The 20,275-nt window shown below is 37.3% G+C and overlaps 1 protein-coding gene across 2 annotated transcripts; it reads left to right on the top strand.

Moving 5' to 3' along the window:
• Window positions 1-14,118: 14,118 nt before the first annotated feature.
• Window positions 14,119-17,474, top strand: LOC149145857 (uncharacterized). Of its 2 annotated transcripts, none has more exons than XM_089448245.1 (3): window positions 14,119-14,662; window positions 16,975-17,095; window positions 17,203-17,474. In XM_089448245.1, the coding sequence occupies exons 1-3, from the start codon at window positions 14,294-14,296 to the stop codon at window positions 17,226-17,228; spliced, it is 516 nt and encodes a 171-aa protein (XP_089304371.1). In that variant the 5' UTR covers window positions 14,119-14,293; the 3' UTR covers window positions 17,229-17,474. The 2 variants fall into 2 exon arrangements, with proteins under 2 accessions (XP_089304371.1, XP_089304370.1); XM_089448244.1 differs by having other exon boundaries at window positions 14,122-14,662; window positions 16,975-17,091.
• Window positions 17,475-20,275: the final 2,801 nt, after the last annotated feature.

The raw sequence follows: 20,275 nt of genomic DNA, 5'->3' as shown, positions 1-20,275 counted from the left end.
AGATAAATATAGGGATCAGAGAGAAGGAAGGTATTTAATTAGAGCTATAGTGATATAAAGAAGAAAGAAAATGAGATTGTGGCATAATTCAATAAAAGGTTTAATGGTATTGTTAAAGAATTACATCAAGATTATAAACCCACCGATAAGTCTCATTTGGAATATTATCTTGATACATTTAATGTTGATACTTCTTACGAGTTAAGACGTGCTAAGCTCGTTAATTATAAGGTTGATCAGACCTTAGCTGAAGAATTGGAACAATGTAAGAAGGCATCTGGGAAGTCTGAGATTCCAGGTATTGATAGAGTTCGAAGTAACTCTTGTGACCCTAAAGGAAAATAAGTCAAATATGTTTACCAGGATTTTATTAAAGAATTTATGCAATTAATTAAGGATTTGAAAATTTAATATGCAAGAGAAATGAATGCCATGTAGGCTTGGTTAATCGAAATGGAAAGATCACAAGCTCAAAATTTTCAACCTAGAAATAATAACAAGAATAATAATGCCTAGCAGAAAAGGAATTCTTCAAATGAACAAAGACCACCAAATTCTCTTGAATCTACAAATGTTGTTGATCAATCTTTGCCTTATTGCATACCTTGTGAAAGCTTCCATGATGAAGACTCTTATGCTATTGCAAAAGGATTCTTGGATGGTAGACAAGTGGGAACAAATGAACAAATTAATGTAATCAATAAAGATTCCCACTTGATTATAGAAGATGTAGACCATAATATGGAAATGCTTTCGTCGTCCTTTGCCATTAATAGTTTTAGGGATGAAAAGGATCAAATAATAGAGTCATATGGTGAGAAGCCATCTCAAGAATAAATCTTGGAGATTGTGAAAAGTAAGGGATACAGTTATCAAGAGAAATAAATATCAAAGCAAAGAAAAAACTACTTCTAAGACTTATCGTTATGGTTTGAAAATTGTTTGGGCCACATGGATCATATATGCCAAAAAAAATGTTCCTATCCTTGAAATTTTTAAGATTCCATCTCAAAGAGCAGAATTCTTGAAAGCTATCGGTATAAGTCAATAAAAAAAAGTTGATGTGCACTCTAGGGATTAAGAAATTAAGATAAAGGACCTAAATTGTTACATGGAAAATGAATATAATCAACCTTTCTTCATGAATTTAATGGTTAATGATCGTTTGTTGCATAATTGTATGCTGGATTCAGGGGCTTCAACTAATGTTATGACTAAGAAAGTCATGGAACAATTGAATTTAAGGATATCAAGGCCTTACCACAATATATGCTCCATGGATTCAAAGAAGATTGAAGTTCTTGGAGTAATCAAAGATTTACAAGTTTGCTTAGCATCATATACATACATGATGATTACTATGTATATTTCTATTATTGACATAGCTAACGCATAGGGAATACTTTTATATTTAAAATTTGCAGCCGATCTTGGCGGATGCATTTAATTGGACTTATCTTATGTTATTATCCCTTCGGTTGAGGGTGTTATGGTCAGGCTCTACAGGGAGGTTGAAAGGAGGTATCATGTTGAGGATCCAAGGAAACCCAACAATGCAGATGTCAATGGATCGCTTAAAGACTATAACGTAATATTCACTGAATTTCTTGAGCCAGTGGTAGAAAGTGTCTGAGATTCAAAATCATCGATCACAAACAAGAAAAGGAAGAGAAGGAGATTCAATAGATCTATACAATATAACATTTGAATACTTCATCATCCTAAAAGGTTCAAGATTCAACAAGACACATCATAAAAGTAGCCAATGGATCCACTTGTGAGCAAACAAGTTCTCCATATTGGACTTCAAAGACGACATCTGATGCCATAGGGCATCCTTTTTATTGTATCTCTAACCATATTCTCCTATATTAGGTTTCATTTATGTAATTAGAATAGGTTTCATTTCTGTCATTATAACAGGTTTCATTTCAGTATTTATGTTTTATGTCTTTAGATTTCATTGTTAAAGTATAAATTTCTATTCCAACACTTGATATATATGATGATTTTGATATATATTTGGATGGGTATTTGCCTGATTTACTTTGTTTTCTTGGATGCAGATTCTAGATTCTCACATTCCTTCACTAAAGCAATGTGTCCCCAAGTAGAGTTAGATGTTGACCATGTATATTCAAAAGTTCCAAGAAGCAGTGTACAGAGCAGTGGATAAAAAAAAAATCAATCATCGTCATCATTGTAATCCGAAATTCTGCAAAATTATTGTAAAAATGATTCTAGTGTGACTATGAAGCCATGGATCGACACCTAGGTAAGCTTTTGATTCTTAACAAAAGATTTCAATTTAGGGATTTTTTTAACATCCCTAAGTATTTGTGTTTCTAAACACGAATAATTAGCAGAGTTTTTCTCGCAAGCATCCCCCAAAGCTAGAGTGGGATCCTCTATTAAGGTATTAGGTGATTCCTAGTGTTATCAAGTCCATTTATTTTTATCATACTAGATCATGTGTCTTGTGTCACAGAATTTGGTTGAGTCTAAAGAGGTTGTGTCTATTGTAAAATTCCCCTTCTATGGGTGATTATTGTAATATCTTGATGTAAAAGTGTTGTCTAGGAATATTTTTGGTGAATGGTTACTCATAGTTAGACACCATTGCCAAAATATTTTTTAGACCCACTTAGGGGGTGGAAAAATAAAAAATAAATTAGCCATAAATTGTCAAAAAATAAAATGAGAGAAAAAATTAATTTCTCTCCAAGTGGAAAAAATCATCAAAAAATTATTGAGGACCTTTTTCAAAAGGAAAAAATCAAGTCAAAATTAAAAGGCCTCATTTCCAAGGTAGAATGTCCCAGTTCAGAAATTTGTTGGACCAAAAAGACTATTTTTCCATGAAATCAAATTATTGGACCTGGTGGTTGATTAAATTGCACAAGTTATGACAATTCTATTTTTTGAAGATTCTATAATGGACCAAAAACACCAAGAAATTTGATTTTGGCCCATCTAGTGCATTTTTCAAGGAGATCGGATTTCTTGGAGATTTGTGCAGCAATTATCAAGGGATGAAAATAATTTGACAAGCCTTTGATCAAGTCAAAATAATCGTTTTTCCACTTGGAGGGGGTCTAGAACTCTCATTTTTTCTATATAAGGAAGCATAAGGCTCCTCGTTTGTAAGTATGAAATGTTCAGATCTTGTAATGAAAAATTTGAAGCAAGCTGTAAGTCAAGTTGTTGGATGTAATTTCTATTTTGCAATAATAATATTAGTGTCTTTAGGGATTTATTTGTGATGGTGAATTCCTTTTTTTCTTCTTGTGGTAATGTTGTTATGAATCGTGCTTTAATGCTCTACTGAATTAAATTTCATGAGTTATTGTTTCATTAGCCAGCAGTTCGATTATCTATTTGCATAGGTATCTTACATTAGGTATTGCGTTTAGAAAAGAATTCTAGCTCACTTGATCTAGTAGGTATCTCTAGATTTTGATGGTTTTAACGTGTATCTAGCTCCTTTTGAAGCTAATAACTTGATCTTAAGTGTGTAGAGACTACAAGGTATTCAAATATTCGGTGTTAGGGTAAGTCTTCAGTTGGGCCAGCCAATACCTAAGACAAGAGGATCAAAAGCCCATCATTTTGAATTTCCAAAGGCTTATCTAATGATTTTTGTGCAACAACTTGGCCATGGCATTAAATTAAAATTCATTTTTCTCAAATTATTTCCCAATTTAATTGTGCAATAAAGTTAGATCTGCTTATCTGAGCTTGTAATTGTTATTTTGTGATTATTGTAAATAATTTTGTAAATTTTGTTTACTAACCCTTGTATTTTATTTTCATAGTGTAAATAGTTAGTGGGGTTGTATTTTTAAAATTTGAATTTTCTCTATAAGTATTGGAGGAAGCCTAGCCTTTTGTGATTTTGCAGGTGTTCTGTCATAAGATCAAAGGCTATTTCGAATTTGTGGAAGGAGCAAGCCCTCGCCTAGCCTAACAGCTAGGGTTTGGGCACTGAATCACACTTCAAGGAAGCCATTAAGCTAATTGGAAGAGGTCATTCAAGTTTTGAGGCCAGATCTAGCCTCTAGAGGCCTAGGTCTATCATACCTAGGTCTCCATTTCTCAATGCTCAACCAATTTGTGGAGGCCGCAAGCCCTAGAAGGGCTAATTTCATTGCAAAATCAGGGTTTTCACAAAGGTTTATCACGTTAAGTTTTTGCAAACAAGTATTTGTGGATATAGTCATATTTTAGTGGTTTAAATTTGAATTCATTGCTTTTTGAAGGTAGCCGCAAGGTTTGAAGCTCACTAGGCTTGGTTGCGGGCCTAATAGACTTCCTATAGCCTAGTCGCAAGGGTTGGAGACACCAAAAATTCATTTCATTTGTTTCTTATTTGGTATAACCTTTGTTGCAGGCTTAATCATATTTTTTTGCAAGGGTTTGAAGTGTTGTTCTCATTGAAAGTTTGTCACGTCAAATTTTTTATCCATAAAGGCTTGAAACACTTAATTTTAAGAATTATTCATTGGCTTTATAGGCCTAACATTCGTTTGAGAAAGGGATTTTGAGATTGGTCTTTTCTTGACCCATCAACCTAGCCTTTTAGCCTTGGCCAGAAGGCCTAAAGTGCCTTTCCACCTTATCCGTAACACCTAAAAGGCCTTTTAGCCCTGGTCGCAAGCAATTAGAGATCTAATTCATTGTTATAAATAGTCTAAGGCTAACATTTTTATGGTTGCTGGTGCTTTTGAAGGCTTTCACTACTTGTTTGGGGTCCTAAAATCATTTTTGAGGGATTAAAATTAATATATCAGTCATCTTGGCTTGGTCATAGGCCTAGAAGGCCTCTCTAGCCCCAACCATGAGGGTTTGAAGGTCCAATCTTGTTATTTCTAAAGCTAAAACTTGTGGCTGTGGGTTTCACATTTGAGTTTTGAGGAGTTATATTGCATACTTCAATTGCTCTTGGGTTCCTTACTTGGTGTATTATTCGTTAGAGGAATTTAACAAGGTTTTGAGACCTTTTTCCTTTCCCACTATGGCCTATTTGTGGACTGTCATATCAATCAAATCTAACGTAAAGCATACAATGGTCTAATCACACTAAAATCTAAAAATAATAAGCCTAAAGACACTTAAACACATGACACATTAACTACAAAGGCTTAATCATTGTTCTATCTCTCGTGCTTTTTTGTTTGTAACTGATATCTTGTTGATAGTGGGCTGATCTAATGGACAATAATATCTCTCAAGGTCTGGTGCATTGATATTTTGACCATTGTGTGCTAAGAAGTATATTAGATAATAGATTGCATTGGTTTATCTCTTATCTTGAGGATAGTTTGTTAGATGACTAACCTTATTTCTTGTGTCTCTCCCTTGTTAGAAGTATCATTGCATGATTAGTTCTTGTTGCATTCTATTGATTAATCATTGTTAAAAATCTCATCGTGCATTTTTGGTTTCGCTTGTAAAATATTTAAGTTTCTCTTGTTCCTAGTTACTACATTATAAGTGTAAGAGGAATCCTAATAAGCACATTAAAACCACCTTAATAACATTGCTTCATTGAATAATCTTGAAGTGTTTGATTAATTGCATTTGGCATTCTTGTAATCTCGTGTTGAAAAAAGTAACAATTAATGATTTTGGTTACAAGTGGTTTGAAGCATTGAACTATAATGGTATCTCATTGAAGCAAGCTAATCTTGTCATCATTTTCATCTTCATTATAGTCTAGAGGTGCATTTATTAAAACTTACCTCCAAGCATAAGCTTGGTTGATAGAGATTTAGGGCCAACTTCTCTCCCAATTTGTGATGCTTAACCCTTGCATTGAGGTTAAAACAAGTGACCTTGCAGTTCTCTTGCAGGCAATCCTTTGTAGGAATGGAGGTAGTTGGGTCATTAGAACTCCAGGTTAGGTATCATTGACGAGGCCTTAGCTTCCTTTCCTTGGACTTTTTTTTATAACCCTATGTAAGACTTGTTTCAAAACAGTTGAGGTGAAGGCCCTTATCTAGATTAGGCATCTAACTAAAAGTAACCAAGATCTTGCATCTCACTTTAGATTAGATCATGCATTTCATCTAGGATAGATCTTGCATATATCTCTGCAACATTTGTCTATCCAATAATTTGACATATTGATCTTAGTCGTGCAAGTGTTTCTCAATTCTAAGGCACTGGCCTATCATTGATATATCTCAGATATTCTAATTGTTTGTGTTGAAAATTGCAGCAAGAAATTCTCAATTTGATTTTTCCTTGATTAAATTGAGGAAATTCGAATTTTCACATCAACAAACAACTTGGATGATGTTAACTTATGTGACATGGCTTGTGTCACCCAATTTACTCAGTAAATTCGAGGTGGAAGAGTTAGAGTTCAGTTCTATATGTGTGATTGCTAATTTGTAGCAATCAAGGTCAATTATCTCAGGTTGTTTTCAGTTAAAGTAGTTCCAACTTTTGGAGGAACTAGTGGAAGGTCAGTTAAGCAGTGGGACTTTAGTCAAACTCAGTGATCAATCAACCCAAAATAGCTAGTGCATGCAAAGAATTCGAGTTACCTAGTTGAGGTGGAGATTCCAAGGCAGTGTAACTTTAGTTGTAGACTAGTCTTGAGTGTATAGGTGTTGCATGCAGTCAGATGATCAGCATAAGGATTTGTGTAATTAAATTAGAGGAATTTCCTAAAGAATAGGGGCTAATTCCTCAAGGAACAACATAGGAAATAAGAGCTCAAGCCAATACAAAAATTTGACTAAGTCTGGGTCATAGGCCTTAAGTAAGCAGAGAGATAGGTTGTGCACTTATAGGGTGAGCTCAGTTAAGCAAAGAGATTGTAATACATCTCTATTCATTTGATTAATGCAAGCATGCATTGGGGTTTTTAGTAGAATGCTTTCCCCAGATAAAAATACTTGTTGCATATGATTTATTTCTTCTTGCATGACTAAGATTTTTGTTCTAAATTGTGAATTAATGTCCGTAGAGCAGTAGTGTAGGTTTGTATCTTGTGATTTTGATTATAACTTCATGAGCAGTTACAAATAAATAACATGATTTATACATGGTATCAGAGTTGGATTCAAATTAGAGCACGTAATTCAAAGTTGTTTCTTAGAGGTTCGAATTTGAAGATCTGTGTAGCAGGATTTATTCAGAGTTGAGAAGATGGCCTTCAATGGACTAAGGCTAGAGTATGCCTTGGAAGGCACCTCTAATTTTGTTGCATGGAAGGACCACATGGAGGCAATATTGGATGACAATGGATTGCTAGAATACATCAAGATAGATGTTGCAAAACCTCAAGCATCTGATGCCCATAACCTTTCTTAGTGGAAGAAAGATGTAGCCAAGGTGAGGAGAATAATCTTGGAGGGAGTACGAGATCATATTGTCTTGAATCTCCATGGAAAAGAAACTTTGTTTGTGATGTGGAAAGCACTGATAGAATTGTTCAAGAATAATAGTGACCACAAGAAGCTGGTGCTTAAGGATAAACTTCGAAGTATCAAGATGCAGAAGAATGACACAATTCCACAGTATTTGAGCAAGTTTACACAGTGTCATGATGAACTTGGTGGGGTTGGTGTTAATGTCCTTGAAGAAGACTTGGTAACCTTAGCCCTTTTGGGCCTTCCAAGAGCTGACATATCAAGATTTGATGAATGGGAGGGAGAAACTACCGAATTCGGAGCGCTTGTGGTTCAATTTGGTACATGAAGAAATAAGATGGAATACCAGAGATGGGACTTCATCCAAGGGCAAGGATGAAGAAAATTTTGCATTGGATGGAAAGGAAAAGAAGGGAAAAGGGAATAAATCCCAATCCAAACCAAAATCTAGTGAAGGGGGCAAGAAGAAAGATTTGTCAAAAATCAAATGCTTCCATTGTCATGATTTTGGGTACTATGCCACGAAGTGTCCACACAAGAAGGAAAGAAAGAAGACCTCAGGAGGAGCAACAGGTGAGGCTTTGGCATCATAGTTCAAGCTTGACTTTACCCTCATTGCATGCATGGCCAATACAATGATGGGGAGCATGTGGTACTTGGAATCAGATGCATCGTTCCACATGACGAGAAATAGAGATTTTTTCAGTGACCTGGAGGAGAAAGATTTATAGATGCACATCGACATGGGGGATGACAGAAGGTATAGCGCAACCGAGATTGGTACAGTCACCTTTTAGAGGGAGTCAGGCTCCCCCCCTCAGGCTCAAGGATGTCATGTTCATTCCGGTCCTAAAGAAAAATCTCGTCTCTATTGTAGTTTTGTAAGACTGTGGTTATGATGTCATCTTCAACAAAGGAAAAGCATTCTTGAGACACATACCATGGGACTGGTGAAGCAGACCAGGGTTCATGTGAAGAAACTATACAAGTTAGAAGTGGAGGATTGTGTTGCATTGAGCACAAAGGTGGAGAAGGTGCAGAGTCGCGATGTCGGTGAAATTTGGCATAAAAGACTTGGCCATTTGCATCATGGCGCTTTGAAGATCATGCAATAGATAACCACATGCCTCCCCAAAGGAGTACTTGAGAAGAAATATATATGCAAAGGATTTTCCTTGGGGAAGTACACAAAATTCACATTCCATGATTGGGACAACAAAGCACATGTAGTCCTTGAAAGGATCCACTTTGATGTCTGTGGACCTTTCTCGACAACCTCCAATGCTAGGCACAAATATTTTGTCATTTTTATTGATGACTTCTCACGGAAGTGTTGGATCTTCTTCATGTGGAAGAAGGATGAGACATTCTCCAAGTTTGTAGAATTCAAGGCATTGGTTGAGAAAGAAATGGGCAAGAAGGTGAAGGCTCTTAGGAGCGATAATGGAGATGAGTATGTGTCAAATGAATTTAAAAATTTTTGTGCAAAAGAAGGCATTCAACGAGAGTTGACAACACCCCACAACCCACAGCAGAATGGGGTGGCTAAGAGAAAGAATTGTAGCATTATGGGAGCGGCGAGAGTGATGTTGCATGATCAAGGCCTATCTCTATATTTGTGGGTCGAGGCATGCGTCACAACAGTCTATTTGCGGAACTAGAATCCTCATCAGATTTTGGGCATGAGTACACCAGAGGAGGCTTTCTCGGGGAGAAAGCTAGATGTGTCACACTTCAGGATTTTTGGGGCCTCTATTTACTGCCATGTCTCCAAAGAATCAAGAAATAAGTTAGAGCCGACAATAGAATTTGGGGTATTTGTGGGTTACACAAAAAATCCCCACAATTACCGTGTGTACTTGCCATCCCTCAGAGTGACAGTTGTGTGAAGGGATGTAAAACTTGACGAAGATAAAGCCATGCGATGCTCTCTTGAGAGGGAGCTTCAGATCCCACCAAAAGAGGAGCCTTTAACTACAAAGGAGGAACCTCGAGAAGTTGTGGAGTAGCCACAAATTGAGGAGAAGAGAGTGGAAACAACCACTCAAGTAGAACCATCTAGAGAAGGCAGGAAAAGGACCAAGGAAGCTGAGAGACTTATGCAGGATGCGAGGGAGAATGTGGGTGCTCCTTCAAATCAACATAGGCAGAGAAGGTCACCAAATCGGTACACTGGCTACATGGCTCTAATGACTGGGCTTACAGGGATTGGGCCATCCTCTTTCGTGGAAGCAATAGAGCAACCTGTGCGAGTTGATGTAATGATGGAGAAATATGAATCCATTGTAAAGAACAATTTTTTGGAAGTGGTCCCAAGACCAACAGACAAATCAGTTGTAGGTTCGAGATGGATCTTCAAGATGAAGCATGCAACAAACAAAAGCATATAAAAGTACAAGGTCATATTTGTGGCCAAGGGGTACTGTCAAGTTGAGGGGATTGACTATGAGGAGACCTTTGCTCCTGTAGAAAGGTACTCATCCATTAGATCAATTCTTGCTCTAGTTGAATAGATGGGGTGGAAGATCCAATAGATGAATGTAAAAACAACATTCCTCAATGGAGTTGTTGAGGAGGAGGTGTGCATTGATCAACTAGAAGGCTTCAAGACTTTTGATCAGGAGTCTCATGTGTGCAGACTCAAGCGAGCGTTGTACGGTCTCAAGCAAGCACCCCGTGCTTGGTACACCAGGATCGATAACTATCTCACCGGTTTGGGCTTCACCAAAAGTGAAGTGGATGAAAACCTCTATCATATTTTGGTAGAAGGTAAATTGTTGATTATTGTCTTATATTTTGATGACTTGATTTTGACTGGTGATGAGAAGCTAATCAGATCTTGCAAGGAGGACCTTGCAAGAGAGTTTGAAATGAAGGACATGGGTCTCATGCACTACTTCCTCAGATTGGAAGTATGGCAAGGTGATGGGGAACTATTTGTCTCTCAGGGAAAGTATGTCAACGAGATACTTCAAAGGTTCCGCATGGACAGTTGCAAACCCATGGAGACACCTCTAACGACCAACTTGAGGAAAGACGATGCCACTTTAGTTGAGTAAGTGGATGCTACTATTTACTAGCAATTGGTGGGTTCACTAATGTATCTTATGAACAAACAACCAGATATGTGCTATGTAGTCAACCAACTGAGCCAAACTATGATTAGGCCAACCAAATTATTTTCGAGGGCAACTAAGCATGTTCTACGATACCTCAGAGGCACTACCCGGTTTGGACTATGGTACAAAAGTACAAAGGGAGTGAAGCTATATGGCTTCACAGATGCAGATTGGGCAGGAAGTCCCTTAGACCGAAAGAGTACATCAGGTGGAATTTTCAGTGTTGGGTCCGCAACGATTTCTTGGTACAACAGGAAGCAAAGATATGTGGCACTCAGCTCGATAGAAGCAGAATACATGGCTGCTAGTCAAGCAACATGTGAGGCGATTTGGATGATAAAGATACTTGTTGGATTGTTTGGTCAGATGATGGATCTAACTATGGTAATCAGAGTGGCATCAAGCTCTCTGAAAATCTTGTTTTTCATGATCGATCCAAGCATATAGATATCCGTATCACCATTTATGGGATTGTGTGTAGAGGCGGGTAATGTTGTTGCAATACATTTTGACAGAGTGATAAGATGTTGACATTCTGACAAAGGCCTTATCAAGAGGGAAGTTTGAGCTCCATAGGTGTAAAATAAGGGTGGTTGATAATCCCTTTCTTGCTAAGAGGGAGTGTTGAAAATTGCAGTAAGAAATTCTCAATTTGAATTTGCCTTGATTAAATTGAGAAAATTCGAATTTCCACATCACCAGACAACTTGGAAAATGTTAACTTGTGTGACATGGCTTGTGTCACCCAATTTACTAAGTAAATTTCAATTGGAAGAGTTAGAGTTCAGTTCTACATGTGTGATTGCTAATTTGTAGCAATCAAGGTCAGTTATCTCAGGTTGTTTTCAATTAAACTAGTTCCAACTTTTGGAGGAACTAGTGGAAGGTAAGTTTAGTAGTGGGACTTTAGTTAAACTCAACGATCATCTAATTAACTGATCAACCAGTCCAAAATAGATAGTGCATGGAGAGAATTCGAGTTACCCAGTTGAGGTGGAGATTCCAAGGCAATGTAACATCAGTTGTAGACTAGTATTGAATGTACAAGTGTTGCATGTAGTCAGATGAATAGCCTAAGGAATTGTGCAATTAAATTAGAGGATTTTCCTAAATAATAGGGCTAATTCCTCAAGGAACAATGCAAGGAAATAAGATCTCAAGTCGAGGCAAAAAATTGACTAAGTCTGGGTCAGATGCCTTCAATCAGCAGAGAGATCAAAACACAAAGAATTTGTAATACATCTCTATTCATTTGATTAATGTGAGCAGGCATTGAGGTTTTTAGCAAATTTCTTTCCCACGTTAAAGATACTTGTTGCATGTGTGTTCTTTCTCCTTGCATGTATGAGATTTTTGTTCTAAATTGTGAATTAATGTCTGCATAGCAGTAGTGTAGGTTTGTTTCTTGTGATTTTTATTAAAACGTCATGAGCAGTTGCAAATCTACAACCTAATTTCTATAGTTTCTGCTTATTAATCTTACTTGCCATATAATTTGAATCAAATTGCTAGAATATTCATTTATATCTCCTAAACATGTTGATTTTCATTAGGTTTCTCATCCTTTCACCTTTAGGGACTACCCCCCTTAGCCCGCTTTTAGGAGATAGCTTTGAGTAGGGATTAGAGTGACAACCCCTACTCTGAGCGTTGCACCTTGGGTGTACATTTCAGGCGACAACAAGTTGTAACATGATTTTCTTTCCTCTGCAGGCTTTCTAGATTACATTTTTACATTGGTATCTTCCATAGATTCGTCAAAACTGTCCCAAAAAAGTGCATACTTGCAATACATAAAAACATAAGAATGTTAGAAAACCCTACAGGGCCCAACTTCTTTTATAGTTACCACATTCCATTTAGTGTTGTAAGACGTGCCTTCTCCACTTGCTTTGACACCACCAGCCTCGATTGCCTGCTTTTCGACTCCCGACTCCGTTTTATCCAGTGCAAATCCGAGATCACCGACTGACGATGCATTTCCATTAACTTGCAATTTCAACATTAGTAGCTTAGCCTCTAGCTTGCAAAATTCTTATCCATTCTTAGCTGCAACCATTCATGACGTTTCTCTAGCATGGAACTTGACTTCCTTCTCCGTCTCCACCAACTCCAATCTTTTGTTTAATAATTTGACCATGCCCATTAAAACCTTGAACAAATTCACAACTGACTACTTCCAATGCTTCAAGTCAATCTCAACAATATGTTCCCCAGAGACAGCCACTTCTAATATTTCCATGCTCATCTTGCGAAACCACAATGAAAGCCACATAACAGAAGAAGACGACAAAACATTCTCGGAAAGCCCCTGGATATATAACAACATTTCATCAAGCCAGAGAATATGACGCCCGAGGAAAGGCATAAATTCTAGATCTACCCGGACCCAAGATCCTGCAAATAAAATGAAATCTACCATGAAATTAATGTTTGAACTGGGAGTGCAATGTAAGGCTTTTAGGACTACAACAATGGAGGAATGAGGTCAAATTGTCAACGAGGATTTCCGTTTCAAATCCCATTTAAAACCAAACAAAATACCTTGCCATCGATTCGGTCAACATAGACTTGAATTCAATGGATGAGACGTGTTGTACTCTCCACCTCCATGCAATGTAGCCCAATAACTACCAACGCCATGTGTGAGGAACAAGGAGACAATTATATCATTAATGTCTAGACTCTCAATTTCATTACATCTCTCGCGGATCAAGGAGTGCCTGAGTTAACTAACTAATTAAAAAAATCAAAAGGATGTGACTCATCGGAGAGGAGAGAAAATCCTCTTATTTTAATTTAGTTATAATATTCCTTGCCTTAGCGCTGCCCCTTGACTGACAAGATTGTCCACTTCTATGTTTAGATGTTTGAATATGTGGAAAAGAGCAATCTCCTCAAATTTCTTTAGTTGCAAGGCTATCTTGTTCACAATTGCAGAATTGGGGGCGGGGGGGGGGCTTTTGTCATCCTTAGACTTGAAGATTTGCCTTATGACAATCACCGAATCCCCTAAAATTGTCATTCTCCTTATGACTTTGCTATTGGTGAGCTCCAGTCATTCCTAGAGAGCCAAAAATTCGGTGTGGTTATTAGTTGAAGTATCTAATATTTGATTATTCCTTAGGGCAAAAGATCACTCTTCAGCTCTTACCACCTCATTTTTAAATATTTTCGTTTAAAAGTTAATTTAAATATTTTTTTTATAACGATTATTAAAATTATAATATAATTGTTCTAATTTTTGGCTAATTAAAATTATTTGAAAGACAACCATTATTTATTAGAAATATAATTTTGATTTATGAAATATACACAATAGATTATCCCAAAAGTTGTTAAAAACGCCTTAAGCACAAATTTTAAATAATAAAAAAAACAAATCCAACCAAAAATGGTTTCACCAAATTTCAAAAACACTACTCAAAAAAGAAGAAGAGTAACTAGAAAACACGAACGGCCAAATCCGATAATTTGAGCATATTTAAATAAAAAAACAGAGTAATTAGAAAACACGACGGCTAAATCCGATAATTTCAGCATATTTATATTTCCAAAAAACTAAGTCATCCTGTCCGGACAGGGCAAATGGCCAAATCCTTGGCCCATTCTCAAATTGTTATGATTTTGGAGATTTTACAATTATTCCACCTATTGTTATCACCCGAGGGAATGCTGTCAATGGAAGGCCAAGAAACCTTTGAAGGGCTTCTTAAAAAAAGTCCAAAACTTTACATTGCTGTAGCTGAGGCAGAAATTCCTTAGATATTTCAAGGCGTAAGCAGGGAAGGAATGGCCAGAGTATATTGTGTGGCATGGGGAAGAGTATTCATCCCATATCAGCAAACCCATTTCGACACCAGAAGGGCTGCAAGTCCCGATACAAAGATATTGCCATGCAGGGGATTGAACAACGGACCTATGGCTGAACGCCACCCTTGGAATCGGCGAAACCTGCAGGTGGTTGCAGCTACAGAGGGCTCTGCCAAATCCGAGCCAAGTGACCCAAAAATCCCATCCTGGGCAAAGCCTGATTCTGATGAGCTTCCGCCATGGGCTAGGAAAGAAGGGAAAGGGCAGAGCGCAGATCCAGCTGAACAAGCCTTCCAGATTCCATTTTATGTGTACTTACTATCTTCTGCAATCGTCGCCATAGCTGCGGTAATCCTTTTCCTTCTTGAACCTTTATTTTGGTGGAAATTGAACTCGTCGCCTCATCTGTAGTATTGTTTGTTGACTTGATTCGAACTAATGACTCTTGGTTGGCTAGTTTTTTTTTGATTCGCAATGTAAGTTAGGGAATAATGGGGTTTTATGTTTGTAATGGGAATTTAAATAGTCATCCATCAACTCTTCAGAGTGTGGTTTCATCTGTGTAAAATTGAATTGAATAGAGACACTAGGACAAACCCATCTAATTCCAGGTTAAGGATGTATATATCCATTTCATACAGTTCACACAAAAAACCTACATACAACATATTGGAATACAACATATGTTATGTCCAGTTTTACAACCCAGAGGTGCATACCAAATAAGTGGCTGACAGATCAAATATTGGGACCAAAGATATGCATCTGCGAGCTTCCCAGTCTCGAGGTGCATATTAGATACCCGAATGACTGACCTATTAAATAGTGGAACGCAAGATATATAATCTTGAGCGTAGCAACTCTGAGGTGCATAACAAACCTGGGTTTAGATGGGTCTGTGCTCGCTTTCAGCTAGCTGGAGCAGTGTTTGCATTCTTGGCTTGAGTGTTTCTCTTCACATAAGTTATTGTTTTGAACTGCAGTAGCCGATGGCTCAGATGTAACTCTGCGTTAGGTGTCCAATTTTTCACATTGGCTTGGCATGTCCGCATCTGCTACTTAAATGTAATTCTATATTTACTCACATTGGCGTTGTAAGGTGCATTTCAACTGCTTAAATTTAACTCTACAGTCTATACTTATTAGCTAACCATGTTCTCACCATGCCTTGGACTGACCTTAGTGCCCATTTGTGAATTTTCAATCATCATGGTCTAGTTGTTTACAATTTTAGCAGGACACTATATATGTAAGCACAATTCCAATGACAGTCTATCCAGAATTATTTCAGTGCCATTTATGTGCAATGCAACTTTCACTTATTATGCATGAAAACCAGCCAAATATGATATTTCCTCCGATAGATGTTTTGGCAGAATTGATCCATGCAGTAAAGCCCTATACAAGAGAAAGATCAATGTTTCTTGTTCTTTCTTCCACTGCAAGTGGCACAAAAGCAAGAAGCTCAATCGATAAAGTAGGAAGTCTTTGTAAGGTGGGGAGATGGAGCTGGAGATCAGATTAAAGTGCAGAGCAGGTATAATATCCTGAAAAAGCCATCATGGTCTTCATGAGGTGTTGCTTTGTGAATCCCGGCATACTCCTGGTTGGGTAGGTCCTTACATTTTTTAGGACTCAGAAGGTAAGGTTATCCCCAACTTTTTACGAATAAAAGAAGGTGAGTATTTGGCAACTTCATTTTCATGTGGTAGGGCCTTCCAGGACCAAGGCTTGCTCGGGTAAGTACTAAGACCTTAATGTTTACCTCTTGCATCAAAGGTTGTTGAATCCTTGCCCATGAATTTGGGGACTGGTGGGTGTAGGCAGAACCATTCCCATCTAGCAGCAAGTTATTCCAAAATGTTTGCACTATACGTATGGCAGCAGGCTAGAGTGATTATCTACTGGTGGAAACTTACCACCAATCAAATGGATGGGCAAGTAGCAGGTAACTTTCCTTGAGAAGAGACATATCTATCAGTATTGATTTATGTAAGCGTGTTTGTGTCGTACATGCGTGATTAGATAGGAATCAGGATTACAACCATTTTGGATGAAGAGCTTTTCTGCAATATTACTGGAGAAGTGTGGTGCTACAACTTTGATTGAATGGCAGTTGGCTTTTGTTGCCTACTGGTGATCCTGGATTCAATCTGCATCAGTACATAGACACCTGTAATAGGTTCCTATGCCAAGGGCAGACAGAGGGAACCGAAACTTTGATAATCCGAGGAGATCAGCTTACAACTGATCCATTTTTTGATGAAGAGGGATACCCGATTCAGACTTTCTCTTTGATTGGGTAGATAGGGATTAAGCACATTCACTCTTGGGGAGTGAGATTAATTTTTATTAATACGTATACGGTTTTTTGGGTTGCTACTTCTATGTTGTTATTTATTTTTATGGATTTAAAAAAATGGTGAATTAGATTCCCTCTAATGAACAGAAGCTGGTGGTTATCTGCTAGTAATTGCAAGTTCAGACAAGGTACAATACTCGGACTGAATTGTATTCTAGTTCTAGGGATTAGTTAATCACTTATGGAGCTTGGATTACCGTGGTTCTTTTTATTTTCCCTTTTAAAGGGCTTTGTTTCAATTAATTTACTCCCGATTGATTTGAATTTATAGACTAATAATTTTTCTTTATGTATACAGGTTGGTTCAATGTTCGAATATGTCAACCAAAAACCTGTTTTTGGACTCCTGAATCCTGATAGTGTTTTTTATGCTCCTGTGCTTGGATTCTTTGCCTTCAGTGGCATTCCTACCTCTGTGAGTTAGTATTTGCCATTTCAGATCCCTTTGCTAGGATTTGTTGTCTGCTCAAGTAAATTTTATCACTCATAGGGGCTGATTAACATATAATTATGCCCTGCTGTGCAGGTCTTCCTTTGGTTCAAGTCTATTGAAACTGCTAACAAAGCAGCAGAAGAACAGGACAGACAAGATGGGTACAAATGACAATTCCCTCTAGTATTTTCATCTTATAGGCATCAAATATCTACAGACAATCTGTAAACTAAACCTAAAGAAGCTACTACACTATGCTTCAATTTCATTGTTTTGTATATTAACCAAAGTCTTCACCATGTTCGACACAAATCAAGAATTGGTAATTCTGGTAATTTTTCTCTATTCAATTTCTTGCATGTCAACAGTAGCAGCAGACTCATGTCTATGAGATTTGAGCTTAGCATGCTTGATGATGGTACAACCCCCAGGTCATCTAGAGACAAGGACATACCAATTCCATCAGGAGAACAAATGCCTACAAAAGATTCTCAAACTCATGTCCATGGTCTCTTGCAAAAAAGGCCTGAAATTACTAAATGGCCTACTGGTTCAGAGGGAGACCAAGCACAGCAGAACTTATGCATAAGCAGTTGAACCACTAGAGGTTCTGGTCCCAATCCTCCTTTCACCACGTCAATGATATTTGGTGGGGAGTTGAAAGCCCAACTTTGGTTAACCTGCTTTACCTGAAGAAGCTGCATTAATCGGACCTAAGTTGGCTTCTCTGGTCTCCCACCATTGTCGGCACCTCTTCTAGATTTGACTTAGAGATGAACTCAGTGTTACCTTACTTCCGAGTTATCTTATTGTCCAGAGGAAATTGCTGAATGTTTTGCTGAAGTGCCTCAATAGCCCATTGAGTCTCTCAGCTGCACCAATTCCACTATTGATTTCTCAGATCGATGACCTTGGCGTGTGATCTTTAATATGAAATATGAACATAGTAATAGGGCTTCCTGTTAATTAAGAAACTTGCTGAGGTTACTTCAGCAATTTTCACCAATACTCAGCATGACTTGGTCAACCTTGGTAAAAACAATTCAAACTCGCATGTCAGATTCGGTCAAGCTTAGATACAATCAATTCGAGTTTAGTCATATTTTTTCCTAAATATTCATGTTATATAGCACGCAGCTTTACCTTGAGCTTGTATTATGTCAGGAATATTGGAACATATAACTGATATTTTAAAACCTAATAACAGATAGAGTACTCAATACAAATATCAACAAAATTATTATTCTTTAAATAGATCAGGAAAATATGAGGAAATAAATTTAACTATGCATTCTATAAATATTATCAAGCATATATTACATACCGTTGCTTGCTAGCTTTCATGGCTTTGGATTAGAAACTATCATGGGTACTATGATTACTGATACTAGCATAACCCAGAAGCTGTTGTTATACTTGAAGCAAATTTACAGTAGCAATCTAGATTTAGTAAGGCATGGACAACATTAAAATTCAGCATTAACAAAGACACGTTCATTACTAATACTAATAAATCAACCTGAACAACATCAAGTTCATCTCTAACAACAGTAGATTCAGCATTGGTTATGAGTAGCTTATCAGCAGATATTTATAAAGAGTTCAACAATTGCACAACTGTATAATATCCATAAAATATCATATATTCCAGTGAAGAAATAGATGGAATAGAAATTTTCTTGCAACGGTATGGTGGCCAACCCAAGGCTCGTTTATCCAAGGCAGTGTGGATGTGCTCTTGGTCCAACTTATTCTATTATGGACTGCTTACCTGTAAGAAACCAAATCTCTACACATCTCATTCTTATTGGAAGCACCGACAAATAGGCAAAGGGCTAAAGTGATGTCCTCGATCAACAAGGCTTGTTCATTAAATATATAAATATTTGCTACGAAGGGGTAATTGTGGGTAGGTGGATCTGGTGAGGTGGCCATTAATTCTAACAAAGCTAACATGTTTTAACTCTGCCATCCAGCCTATAGATTCCCTTAATCTACATGTGGCCTGTCTAACACAAAATCAGTTGTTCAAACTTAATCTCTTCACTGCTGAGCATCATAATGGCGTTTTTTCTAAGCTGGAAACATTTGAGTTGATTCCTTTTATTGTTGAAATTGCAATTTCGTTGACATAGGCTCCAATTAATTTAGGGGATACCAATGCAGTGGAACAAGGCAATGGTTGCAGCAAAAGGTTCAAATATTGGTGCATTTGCATTCATAGATCCATAGCTAGTGCTTGGAAATTTACACCTTGAGGGTCTTTGTTGTTGTAGGGGATTTCTGTACAATGAAACCAAGGTCTCCCTTACCAATAGATTGGTTAATCTAGTGACAAAAACCACAAAAAAGGGTCTATTCTACCCTATTCAAGCAAGCACTCTAGTGAAATAGAAAACCTAGGATTTAGGAGGAAAGAACTTACTTTGAATTGGTCCTTGAATAGTCTTTTGTTAATTTTCCCGCAAACCTAGTAGATTATAAATCTACTAAATGAAAGCACAACTAAGTTCTTAACTTAACTAGCAAAAACAAAAATCACATTAGCCAATCTCAATCACAATGACACAATTTTTTCCTAATCAACAACTCCTCATTAAAAATCCATAACTTACTTGGACCATTGTCTTGGGATAATGACCCAACTGAGAAAATAATAGATTACAATATACCTTAGATCTGATTTGGCAAATCAGGCCCTAGATTGGTCATTGTTAATTTTATGTATGTTCTATGCTTAGAGCAATTTATTTCAGTTTTCACAGTTAGCTCAATATCTTTTCCAGATTAGCAATGAGATCAACATTAAAGTAAACTGCAGATAGAACATAAACATAAATCACAGAAGACAAGCCAAGAGAAGAGGACACAAGATGTGGCGCTAGCTAGGGACAAACCCCCAATGTGGGGAAACCCTTGATCAATTCTTCTTATATGTTCTTGAATAGTTCAGCACACAGAGAGAGAGAGAGAGAGAGAGAGAGAGAGAGAGTACATTTACAACATAAATCAACACTTTTACTTATCTAGATAAGAGCATAGATCATCTCTAAGAAGATGATACATGAGATCAGTGGAAGACAAGTTGCTTCAATTGATTCTCCAAGGTGACTCCTTCACCTATCATCACATTGCATTTTGTCATCACGCTGCACCTCACTGCGCT

This window comes from Pinus tabuliformis, chromosome X (assembly GCF_031772625.1).
Source record: "Pinus tabuliformis cultivar Carrire ecotype Pingquan chromosome X, CPIR1, whole genome shotgun sequence".
In the NCBI taxonomy this organism is placed as follows: domain Eukaryota; kingdom Viridiplantae; phylum Streptophyta; class Pinopsida; order Pinales; family Pinaceae; genus Pinus; species Pinus tabuliformis.
Note: the sequence above shows the minus strand (reverse complement) of the source record. Positions and strands in the feature narration are given on the sequence as shown.

Excerpts from the sequence above, each read along its gene's own strand:
- LOC149145857 (XM_089448244.1), top strand. The coding sequence starts at position 14,294 with ATGGCCAGAGTATATTGTGTGGCATGGGGAAGAGTATTCATCCCATAT. Across the intron at positions 14,663-16,974 it reads CAATCGTCGCCATAGCTGCG|GTTGGTTCAATGTTCGAATA; the intron begins GTAATCCTTTTC and ends TTATGTATACAG. Across the intron at positions 17,092-17,202 it reads TCAGTGGCATTCCTACCTCT|GTCTTCCTTTGGTTCAAGTC; the intron begins GTGAGTTAGTAT and ends CCTGCTGTGCAG.